Source organism: Primulina huaijiensis, chromosome 2 (assembly GCF_012295235.1).
Source record: "Primulina huaijiensis isolate GDHJ02 chromosome 2, ASM1229523v2, whole genome shotgun sequence".
Lineage (NCBI taxonomy): Eukaryota > Viridiplantae > Streptophyta > Magnoliopsida > Lamiales > Gesneriaceae > Primulina > Primulina huaijiensis.
The window spans coordinates 30,736,788-30,749,715 of NC_133307.1; the positions used below are offsets into that span (position 1 = coordinate 30,736,788).

A 12,928-nucleotide genomic window follows, 5' to 3' on the forward strand; every position below is an offset into this window, starting at 1 on the left:
TATATATAAAATCGACTTATTTAGGGATTCCTCCTATTTCTTCTAAAATCGATCTCAGCATCTCGCACAGAGGGGAAAGACAAGTTGTATTGTGAAGCTACAAGCATTGAAGAATGAGTGTGTAGAATTTTGTAATATGTTATTTATGTAACTCTAAAAATCATCTAACCATTCAAACAGCACACATATATAATTTTATTTGAAAAAAACCATAATTCTCAAAAATATGTTTGACCGAATCGCATGAGACAAATCAGTTTTAATTTATGAAAATATCAGTTAACTTATTTCTATTTATTGTGATATTTGAATTTTTTTTGTGTAATTTAAGTGTCAAATACAAAACTCGTTTTCAGCTGATCAAATTCAAACTCTACTTTGGAATACATATTTTAAATATTCCTTATTTTCAATTATTATTTAATCTGAAAATTACTTATATAAATATATTAAATTTATTATATATCTAAATAAATCATTCACTTGGATTCAACATTTAATTTACTCACTATCGAATGATCAATGTAAATACAGATAATAAATTATAAAATAATAACAAATAATTTTACATATTTATATATATAGATGTATATGTTAGACCATTATATTTAAAATAAAAATTCATAAATACTGCTTCAACCCAACGCAAAAGTTGACACCTGGCTGGAGCATTAAATCATCTTCCTTCTAGAATCAGTGGGTTGCAAAAGCCACATCTACGTTTAATATAAATCCTACATATATTTGAAATTTTGTTAATAAAAAAACAAATATATTGTCTAAGTTTTATTTTTTTTATTTATAATATTTAATTAATAATTCATCCACTATCAATATTACACATGTAGATGCTCACATGAACGTTAGTCATTTTACAATGATTATATGGATGAAATATGAATATAAAAAAGTTGAGTTAGATAAAAGGTTTTAAATAAATGTAGGACTTCTGAGACAGTTTCACATATTTATATACGTGAAATGAGTTTGACCTGGTTAATATTTGGAGTGAAAAATAATAATTTTAACATAAAACATAATATATTTTTATGAATCGGGTCTTATAAGAAACACGTCTCATAAAATTAATTCGTGAGACGATATCATAAAATTTGATATTAAAATAAAGAGATTCATAAATTTTCAATACGAATATAGTCACTATAATTGATCGAATCATCATAGATTGTACAACTCATATTCCACATAAAAGCACTCGCATGCTTTTAATTAATTATATACTCTAAAGTTACCAATATTCAGCTCGATTTGAATGATTTGTGGTGGACTCGATTTTTCTTATGCTCGTAAAAACATAAATAACGAACTAACTATTTTGAATATCACGTTCAACAATGAAAAACTATTTATTTAATTCATTAACTTGTCCAATTTTGTATTTTAGTATATTAAGTTATTAAAGTCTAACTTTAGTATACTAATTTATAATTTTCGGTCATTTTGGACCAAATGCTAACATGACATCTGAAAAATCAATATTTTCAATATCACATCAGCATTTTAATTTCGTTCCATCTCAACATTTTTCAATAGCAATATCAAATCAATATTTTTCGATCTCATATCAATAATTAAACCAAAATAATCGAAAATTAAAATATATTATATTAGAACTGAACTTAAAAAAATCAGTGCAGCAAATAAACTTATTAATTAAGATAATCGATTAAAAAAAAAAAACTATTTTTAACGTTGAACACCACGAAAGTGCAACAAATCTAGAATCTAGCCACGTCGTATGTCAAAATTCAAATATAAAAACTGTTTTCCTAAAAAAATAAATAATAAACCGTGGGCAGCAATTATACTATTATTACTAACTCAGCAAAATCTTCCATTTTATCCATACAATGTGCGTCCATCCACCATGTTCAAGTGGATAAGCTTTATTCTCATACGCATCATCATCCGTGGTTCATCAATGGCCCACACACAATTTCCTCTATAAATAAACATTTCACAGAATTCAATTTCCATTCATTCAATAGCAGTTGTGATCTTCCTACTCATGGCCTGCACATCACCCCCTCTCTCAAGTCAAATAATTGGTCGCAGATTCTCCGCCTCTCCGGCTCCGACTTCACCGAATCAGCTCAGTTTCCGTCGCCCGATCCAAATATCAGCCGGTTACGCCACCGCCGAAAGGACACGGGCTCCTCAAGTAGCTCTGCAGACTTCGTCGTTTTACGATGTCCTTGGGATCCAAGCCTGCGCCTCGGGTCAGGAGATCAAGTCAGCCTATAGGAAATTGGCGAGGGTCTTGCATCCCGACGTCGCGCCGCCCAGCGGTGGAGAAGATGCGAAATCCACTTCCGACGAGTTCGTGAGATTGCACGCGGCTTATGCGACTCTTTCTGATCCGGAGAAGCGTGCGTTGTACGACATCACGCTTTCCCGGCGGATGAGGAGGGAGGCGCGGCTCGCGGCCGGTGCTTCGCCTGTGATGAGTCGGCGGAGGCGGAACTGGGAGACTGATCAGTGTTGGTAGATAAAACGATTATTTTAACCATAGCCCTTTTTCTTTTAACTTTGGGTATCCGCTATGTATATATGGTTCAATTCAGAAGGGAAAAAAAGAGTGTTTTACAGTTAATTTTGTAAGATTGACTAATATGTATATATCTGGGAAGAAAAAGGAATGGATCAGCCTCTAAATCAAACTTTCTGTTTTTTTTTAAAATGTTTATGTGATTTATATAACAGTAACTAATTATTAAATTTCATTTAGTATCAGTATTGGTATTTAATTTTCATAGTTTTTCGACAATTAAAATTTTACACTATTGGAATTATTATATATTTATATCATATATATTTGTTAGCATGAGAGCTTTCCCCTGTTATTGTCCACTCAATAAGTATATTTGTTATCAAGTATCAAACCAAATAAAAAAAATGAAGATATTACAATCCTCGAAATATATTTATTTATTATCTATCATAGGTGTAAACAAATCCGATGAACATATTTTAGATTAAGCTGATTTGAAACTCTAATAATTAAAATTTTCTATTAAAAGCTCGAATTTAATCTCAACTCGAAAATTTTGAACATATTTGTAAATTATTAAAAAAAATAAAAACTGGAATGCTCGAAACATATATATTTTATATATAATAAATATTAAACTTGTGAGTGTGTCTTGAATTATAAAATAAAATAATTTGGCTCGAGTTTTACAAAAAAATTTGAACATTTTATATTTTGACTTTAATTCGATGATTATGAACAAATCTAATATTTTATAGCTTACTCGAAAAAATTATGAGTCGACGCTATTCGTTTACATAATTAATCGAATCTCTCAATTCTTAGACCGCAAAGTAGTTTAAAGTTGTTAATTTTTTTTTTAAAAAAACCAGTTTAAAGTCAGATCAATTCCCCAGTTTGACGGGAATCCAAAATGTACTATTAAGTAGTCTACTCATTAACTTCGATTGGAAATCATATGTAATCGAACTTTTTAACCATTCGATTTTCATATAAAAAAAAAGAAAGAAAAGAACCCTATGAATAGACTAGGAAAAAAAGGCCAAGAAAAGTTTATGGGCCATCGACTAAAGCCCATATACAAATTGGTTTTCCACCAACCAAATTTTAACGACTGAGCCCATAGAGATCTGCACAAAAATGGCTCACGTATTGAGGCCGCTGATGCAATTGTCGCGGCGGCGCTACCGGCCGTCACCATTCTATCATCTTCTAAGCCTACCTTCATCTTCAAACCTCGTCTCTGGTAATCTTTCGTTCTTCCCATTATTCTCCATCTCTTTCCGTGCACTCCACTTTCGTTCCCGCGCTGTTAAATTGCGTGACGTTCCTGTGCCCGACGACGCGGACGACAGCGACGATGCGTCGTCTTCAGATAGCGGTGACATATTTAAGAGCCGCAACGACAGAAAGCGCGAGGCTCGACGTGCCGTACGCTGGGCTATGGAGCTATCCAGCTTCTCCCCACCTCAAATTAAACGCATTCTTAGGTGAAAAGCTGTACAACACTGCATATTCCTCACCTTTGTTTGCCGAGTACGAGTAAATATTGTAACATCTGGCATTTGATGCATTTATGTGTATCTATTAGTGCAGAGTGGCTGCTCTGGAGCAAGAGGTGTATGATGCTCTTGTGCTAGTTAAGGTGTTTGTTTTATGTTTTATGTTTTATGTTTTATGTTGTAGCCAATCAAGTAGAAATTTAGAAGCACGCCCTTGTTGTGTTTCTTGTAAAAGTATTTAAGGTGCTTGGTCTTTTGTCGCAGAGACTAGGTCGTGATGTTAGAGAAGGAAAGCGAAGGCAATTTAATTATATTGGTAAGGGAGGACAAAGGGATATATTCTTCATCGATTTTGCTGTATATGAAAATAGTTTCTCATTACAAATCCAACAAAACAAAAAACAAAAACCAAGATTTCAAGTGCTATTGGATACAAAAGTTTTGGAGCAAAAATAATTTTTGAAAAGCTATTTTCTTAAAGGATGATATTTTGAAGTGTTTATTGTTACTGTGACTTGTTCAGTATTGAGTTTTTCATTGTGGGGCTATGCGTGGCAATGCATAGTTGAAAGCTGCAAAGTGATAGTTTTTTGTACCAGTTTAGGTTTCTCCAGCCATCGCATAACACAATGTATAGCAAGGGAGATGAAGTAAAGAAAATAATTTCCGTTATCAGCAACAGAGTATGGTTATATAGTGATAAAAAAATTGTCTGCTTTTTTTTTAATCTGCATAGATTTATGATATGGCTAAAATAAAAGATTTATGACATGTGAGATTGTGTAATGCATTTCCTCCTTGATTTGCTCTCTAAAAACGTCGGCAACTTTGTTCAGGAAGACTGCTACGAGAAGTGGAGCCTGAATTAATGGATGGCTTAATTCAGGCCACCAAAGATGGAGACCAGAGTAGGTTTCAAGATTTCTCAGGCACAGAAAGCTTGGATATTGATGGTGAAGAAGAGGAAGATGAGGAAATTGAAGAGGGGGATGAAGAAGTAAGCAAAAATGATCCGTTTGTTAGTCTTGGAAAGTGTAATTAGCACTTTTACCGCTTCCACTACAAATTTCACTTTATTTTTTCTTATCAGTTGTGTATGTGTGGTAACAAAAGTATGCTTACCTGTTAGTTTGCTAGAAAATCCACTCTCTTTTCTGAGATAACTTTGATTGGACCGTGTGTTGTTTAAATTTTATCAGTTGCTTCGTTCTTCTTGTTTATCGATTGGATTTTCGTTACATTTGTTTCTTTATTGTTTAACAAGGTTGTGATGAATAAAATATTTTATTTTTACCTCTGGTCCCCTTTGCAGGATTCGATTAACATTGATGTAGCTGACAGATGGTATGACGGTTTGATCAACAAGGACATTTGCATTACCAATGAAATTTATTCACTTCGCGAAATTGAATTTGATCGACAGGTTTGTTTCTGGGATATTCCTATCTGAATTGTTGACTAATAAGCATGCAAACACGTCGTCTTTGTTTTAGGTGATATGTTGATGTATCTTGTTCTCCGTCGTTGAATTCTTTCTGATAAAGATATTATGAATGTGTGTCATTAATGTTTCTTAGTTAACCATAGTCCTCAACAAACTTCATCCCCATTTATCCCATTGCGGCTAAAAACAAACTTCACAATGAGAAATTCCTAAAACTTGTGCGTACTGATGGCTAAGGCAGCATTAAAAGAAATTTGGCTATAGAATGTTTTCTGGTTGTACTTCACTGTTCTTGTGAGAGTATTTGTAGCGAAAAGTCACGATCTGCCAAAAATGTGACATTCTTGTGATTGTCATTGGTATGTGTAAGCACATAAATTTCCTTATTACATTAGATTATGTGTCATTTCTGTAATGATATCCTGCTCATAGGTTCTTTTATTCCTGCTTTATTATTTTAGGAACTACGGCAACTAGTTAGAAAAGTTCATGCTACACTAGAACCTCAGGCCACTTCAGAGGAAAATGGAAAAACTGATGTTGCTTCCGCGAAAGCTAGAAGATCACTTGCTCGTTTTCTCCGAGGTCTCGTGAGGCAGCTTCCATCCAACTATTGTGTAAAGTTCCACCTGTATGATTAATGGTTATTCAGTAACTTATGTTGAAGTCTGAAATTTTGGGATTACATCTCATTTCTTCTCCATTGATCTCTCTCAATCTCACACATGTAGACAAGCGATAATCTCTTAACTATGATTTTTCACATCATTTGTTCGCTTGTGGAAGTTAAAAATCTGATTATCCAAAAATCACTGTAAGTGGTGCTTAATAAAAAAGATTTTGTTTCTAAAATTTGATTTGGCCTTTGTAGCGTTTCTTCGAGTCTGGGTATCTGTATTAAAATTAAACTGTTTTATTAATTATTCGAACTAAATTATTTGATTTAGTTTTTAAATTTAACACATAAAAGATAATTTTAACAATGAGAGTTTTATTAAACTTATTTGAATTAATAATTGTATTAGATTAAATTAGGCTTTAATTAATTGTTTCTAAGAATATGGTGAGTAGCGTCTCCTGGTGCATAACCTATTTGGAAGATTACAGAAACATACAGCTGGGCGAAGCTAGACATCCGGTGACATTGGTAACGAGGCAAAATACTGATGTGAAATGGAAGCCACCTGATTCTGGCTAGATGTCGATATATGCTATAATGAAGAGCGCGACTTATATGGAACGGGAGGAATAATACGAGGAAGTGATATCCCAAATAGCAGCAATCCATGATGGATTGCAAAAACAATTTTATGCATCTCTTTCAGATATGGGGCTGAGAGGTAGAAATTCATGTCATTGTAATAAAGACCATTTAATGTTGTTCACCTAGTTTGTTGCCTGTCTTTAATCAGGAGGAAATAAGGTCGTGAATTAGTCGACAGAAACCCCACCCATTTTGATAAAATAAAAAATAAAAATAAATCTGCAAGTTTTCCCCTTTAAAATTATACATATAAGTCAGCCTTGATATTTACTAATATTTTGGTTAGATAGTTTGTAGGTATGTTGATATAGATTAAGTAAGATTAAGATGTTTAAATAACAATTATCTTAGATGTATTTAAAATGAACCAGTATTGCTATTGAAATTAGAAATCTACTTGAATTGTGTCCTTGCAAAAGTCAAGTAATTTGAAATAATATATTTGAAATTTATCATTACAAATCCATCAATCCAAACATACAGATCAACTTTTGTTTGTGATCGAACTCCAAAATCTGACAAGGCGACTCTGTTTGTTTGTGATCCTACCAAGAAGGGATTGTCTAACGAATAGTAATCTCTATATTTTGACTCGGTTTTTACAAGTTATTCTTGATTGAAATGTACCAAAATTTGTTTATTCCAAGTATTATCCTACTGACGCTAGCTAATTTAGAATTTTAACCAATTATGTCATTCAATGTACAATGCAACCTTTCAAATAATTTTTTCCATCGCTATCTTTCACGTTCTGTCCCAACGATGTATTCAAGAGTAGACAATTATCCTTACTTGAGGGATCTACATTTTTTTCCGTAGATTCTACATGTAATGATAAATGTTCACCATTGAATCTACTAAATTACATGAAAATTACACCCACCTCATCATAATAATAGCATAAGAATCATACAAATCTCATTGGAGTATAACACATGCGAACGTCTCCAAAAAATAATACCTTGTCTGGATGTTTGAAATATTGACTCAAAAAACAAATAATATATGGTAATGAACTTGAAATATCCAAGGAAGCGTGGATTGTGAACTGTCAACGGTAAAAGGTTGCTAAGTGTGACCTTTTCAACGGTAGAAGCTAGTTACTACGAACACAGTTTAAGCCGCCAGCAGCTCTTCTCTTATCCAACCAAAGTCTCAATTCTTCCCCCTTAGTCTCTGATCCAACTTGATCAATAATCCCATTCGTGAACAGGATTAGGATTAAATCACATAATTTTTCAAGATTACACGCTGTGGTACAATTACAATGAGGGGTGAGGAATTTAATTAAGTTAAATCATTCAATGGATATGCTAAAAAGTTTAAAGAAACAATTGTTTGACAATGGCCGATATCTGCCTTGAATGCAAGTTGGCAACAGTAAGCAGCTCGCACTAGGCAGCAGAAGTCGTATTTTTTTGAGCTGTAAAATGTCACTTTTGATGTGTGATTTCGCAAAGGACAGTGACTCGTTTCTGCTTATTTGTTCTCAAACAGAAATAAGTATTGCCAGCCCCGCCCCAGCATATATATAAAGATTAAAAAAGTATTTATTTTTATGATTTTTTTATTAAGAATTTAAATTAATTAAAATAATTTTGTTAAAATGGAGTACACGGGCATAAAAAAAACACATCCACCAAAACAAAACAAAAAAAGGAAAAATATTTTAAAAATCTTGTCCATATTAATATTAATATAATATAGAATGAACGACATTTGGCTTATTTTTATGGCATCCATCCCTTCAAGGATTGCAACGTGGATGAATACAGTTTATTGACAATGTCCTAAATGGAAGCCCCGCGATTCGTTTTTTTGTCCAAACATAAAGTTACTTTTTTCAACGTGACTCATAAAAAACGAGCCTTTTACCAATTTTGTCGCACAATTCCACTACCTAGAGTGGTCAATACAGAAACAGAAACGATCATATCCTTGTTTGACTTCAATATTTATAACAAAAAATCAAATCATATTGTTTGTTTACCAATACAACCAAGCGTTGATTAATAATTATTGTTTTTATATATAAAAAAAATTGCATATGGCACGACAATATTATATATAAAGCAATCAAATATGAGTAGAATAGAAGCAACAGTAACCACTTGAGTGTGTTCTTTGTATGGTGTTGTTCAAATTCGGGATCGACAATTTGTCAAATAGTAGATTTTTTGTGAGACTGTCTTGAATTTTTATCCGTAAGACAAATCAATTCTCTCTATATTTATAATAATAAATAATATTTTCATGAGTAACCTAAATAAGATATCGATTTCACGAATTGAATCGCAAGATCGTCTCACAAAAAATTTTGTGTTTGTAAAATATTACAAGATCATTATTAGCCATCCATTAAAAAATATTTTAGAATATTTTTTTTATAAATCATATCGATCGTAATAGATTAATATTTGTCTACAAATAAAATTGTAATGGGTACGGAAGTTATAACTTTTTTCATATCATCACTATTTTTTTTAGTGTAACCTTGAGAACACGAATATCACTTATTTGAGCCAATAATATAATTCGATGACGAGATTCTGCTTGCATTACACACCTCTCCACCCCTGCTGCTGCCTATAAATCCCTACGCCACCGGCCTTCGAAATCCCCCAATCTCTCTCTCATTTCTCCGAGGAAGAAGGTTTCCCCGACCACGGATCCTTCTTTTTCTTTCATATTATCCATCAATTACAGTACATCCCACTTCCATGGGGAGATTCTGCTTGCAGCTTATGCTCCTAGTTCTCTCAAATTCCATTGTGTCAGGTACCTCCATCGACTAATGATGAAGATAATTCATGATTGATTATCTCGGAAATGGGAAATTTTATTTTTGTCAGTGTCGGTTTTGATGAATTCACGCGAGTTTTTTTGCTTACAGGAGTAAATTCAGCTGCTACGTTCACATTCGTTAACAAGTGTGAATTCACGGTCTGGCCAGGCATTCTATCGAACGCTGGTATCGCACCTCTGGAAACAACAGGCTTCTCTCTGCAAACCGGCGAAGCGAGGATCATCAGGGGGCCGCCGTCTTGGGGTGGGCGTTTCTGGGGCAGGACCCAGTGCAATTTCGACTCCACCGGGAAATTCTCTTGCGTTACAGGGGATTGTGGCTCCGGAAAGGTGGAATGCGCAGGGGGTGGCGCCGCGCCGCCTGCAACTCTGGCAGAATTCACCCTCGACGGCGACGCAGGAAAGGATTTCTACGATGTAAGCCTCGTCGACGGGTACAACGTCCCGATGCTGTTGGTACCACAGGGCGGTTCGGGGGAAAACTGCACGAAGACGGGATGCATAAGGGATCTGAACAGTGCGTGCCCGACGTCCCTCCAGGTGATGATCTCCGGCGGGGAACGCGTGGCGTGCAAGAGCGCTTGCGAGGCCTTCGGGAACGACGAGTACTGCTGCGTGGGCGCCTACGGCACACCTCAATCCTGCCAGCCGACTCAGTATTCCCAGCTGTTCAAAAGCGCGTGCCCACAAGCGTACAGCTACGCTTACGATGATTCCACCAGCACCTTCACATGTACCGGTGCCGACTACATCGTCATATTTTGCCCTTCACCCAACACCAAGTACTTTTACGAAATTGCCCACCCCAAATTATTATTTCATAAAGGGTACTTTCGTCCACCCGAGATTGTTACCAAAAAATAACATTTGTAGTTAGTTAGTGGATTACTTACTACTTGATCTCATACTTACTAATTGGACCGACGCGTTTTGCTTTTATGAAATGACAGCTAGTAGGTTACAAAACACCAACGGTCGGCTTTATCTGACATATTTGTTTGTGCAGTCAAAAATCGTCATCGGGTGGAGGTCAAAATGAATCAGAACAGCCCATCGACAGCGCCATGGTGTACCAGGGCGCATTGGACGTCAGCGGCGGTGCTTCACCGCTCACGTATGGCCGCGCCCGCCCTCGTCATCGCTGCGGCATTGTGGCTGTTGCGTTATCAGTTATAATTTTTCATTGGGCCCTGCAGGCCCATGTGACGAGGAACTCCATTACCTGAGGACTCATCTAGACGAAACCAAAATAATAGGTGGATAGTAGAGAGAGAGAAAAAGAGAAAGGTAGCTTAGTTTTGGGGAATATAGTAAAACACGTTTACAAGTTTTAATTAATTTAATTACGCTTTTGTATTTTTAATTTTATTGAGATTGGGGGTTTAACGAAAGGCATATATATTTATTTGGTAGTTTATGAATTATAAACTCAATTATTGTATGTGGACGTGCACCACAGCATTTAGGGCTAAGTAGATGCTATTTGTATGATAGTTCCATCATCCACATCACACACGTGATGGAAATAAATTATTACCACTAATACATATATCATGATTGAACCGCGTGATTGTGATTTTTATTGCTCATATANTCAGGTGGAAGACTGGTAAATTTTATTTTATCTTTTGGTTTCGTGGTTCCGTGGTTCTGTCTTAATTAACATTTTACATCGTTAACCTACAAATTCCTTCGCTCCTAAGATTAAATCAAACATAATGCGGTTTAGAGTACGCTTTTTTATCTCCTCATCTTCCTTTTTTGAGTCTCATATATTATGTTCATTGAATATAATTTATCGCACAAGAAATTGGACAGAGTCTTATTATCATATTAGTTAATCATATTACCATAATAAGATATGATTATGGATTTATTTAAAACAAATTTTTTTTTATCGATTGTACTGATTATTTACAATCCTTGTCGATAACCCACGAATTACAAAGACATTGGAATCAATCACTTTCGTTATTTTAAATAACATTAATTTTAAAATGAACAGATCAATCTAATTCATATTTAAAATTAAAAGTAATATTTATAGTATAAAATGTATTACTTTTCATCAATATATTCAAGTCGGAGATCCGTATTACGTACAAAATTGAAATGTGAGATAGTTTTACAGTTAGATATTGATAATAAGATCATTCAACTTTAAATTCAATGTATATGTTTTTCCTTCATCAAATTGAATCAATTTTATATCTTAGTCATTTTAAAGTCCTAGATATTCAAATTGAATTATCCCAGCAACTCTCGATTCAAGCCTATTGTTGAGTGAAGAAGTGTAATTAAGAGCTACATAGGTACACATGAAAAAAAAAAAAAAAAGATCTTCGCAAGTAAGCAACTTGAGAACTTTTCAACAATTCAATGACTTGCTGACATAAAAATGCAATTTCTATCTTGGAAGATGTATGCACCACAAAAGTGAAGGAAATAATATCGACGTGTAAGCTTTTGAGTTTTGATACTTTAGGCTCCTCAAAAAAAGGGGGTGAAGATTGGTACAAAATGCGACAATGGTGACTCAGTGACAATCTTTTTTTGGTACTTTTTCCCTTTTTATGCTGTTATTTGTGTCGGATGTATGCACCACAAAATTAAATCTTTATTTAGGATATGAAATTAATCTTTTTGAAACCATTTATTTGAGTCCTACTATTAACTTTAGATTAAAAAAAAATGTCTAAATTCTCAGGTGCACTTTCCACAAATGGAACCCAAAATTAATTTTTCAAGGGAAATCATTTTTTCTTTCTTTCGTAGATTACCTATAAACATAAAAATACATGCGGGCATTGAATTCTTGCAATTATTATTGTTTTTCTCTATTTTAAGGGAGAAGATGCAAACTAGTTTATTGAATAAAAAGTACTTTGGGTTTACAAAAATTATTTATCTGAAATTGTTTTGATCTATGTATTAAGTTACAAAAAACTTTCGTATGAAATTTTTGTTGTTAATATGTTAAATTAGTAGGTTTCATTTAATAGTAGTGCAAGTCTGTAAGAGAAAATTAAGACCAATATACTTAGAGAGTGTTTGAGACAACTTTTGCTTATATTAAATTGATTATTCTAGAGATTATTTTTTGAAGTTGTTTAGAAACAAAAGTAGGAAATATTTGAAAATAAACGTTTAAAGCTAATATAAGATAAAATTTGAGTGTTAGGAGAAAAATTGTTTTCAAACTTAATTTTTAATAAAATGAAAAAATTGTGCTTAATTTGCTGATCATTTATCTTTTTAATTATCTAAATTTTAGTACCCACACCATTGACGATAGATTTATATAATTATTACATTTCGTATATTTTCTATCAAAATTTATTTAACTTTTTATAACATAAATGCTTGAAAATTTATAAAAAAAACTCATGAAAAAATTTATA

The 12,928-nt window shown here is 33.7% G+C and overlaps 3 protein-coding genes across 3 annotated transcripts; all 3 read left to right on the forward strand.

The window, feature by feature from the left end:
• Positions 1-2,029: 2,029 nt before the first annotated feature.
• On the forward strand, positions 2,030-2,509 carry LOC140958374 (chaperone protein dnaJ 11, chloroplastic-like). The gene has a single exon (XM_073415798.1). The coding sequence runs from the start codon at positions 2,030-2,032 to the stop codon at positions 2,507-2,509; it is 480 nt and encodes a 159-aa protein (XP_073271899.1).
• Positions 2,510-3,580: 1,071 nt separating this feature from the next.
• Positions 3,581-6,161, forward strand: LOC140971565 (uncharacterized). The gene is made up of 6 exons (XM_073433885.1): positions 3,581-4,002; positions 4,109-4,157; positions 4,279-4,330; positions 4,851-5,011; positions 5,327-5,437; positions 5,920-6,161. Exons 1-6 carry the CDS (start codon positions 3,653-3,655, stop codon positions 6,097-6,099), a joined length of 903 nt encoding a protein of 300 aa, XP_073289986.1. The 5' UTR covers positions 3,581-3,652; the 3' UTR covers positions 6,100-6,161.
• Positions 6,162-9,252: 3,091 nt separating this feature from the next.
• Positions 9,253-11,002, forward strand: LOC140971566 (thaumatin-like protein 1b). Its single transcript, XM_073433886.1, has 3 exons — positions 9,253-9,500; positions 9,616-10,309; positions 10,534-11,002. Exons 1-3 carry the CDS (start codon positions 9,443-9,445, stop codon positions 10,751-10,753), a joined length of 972 nt encoding a protein of 323 aa, XP_073289987.1. The 5' UTR covers positions 9,253-9,442; the 3' UTR covers positions 10,754-11,002.
• The last annotated feature ends 1,926 nt before the right edge of the window (positions 11,003-12,928 follow it).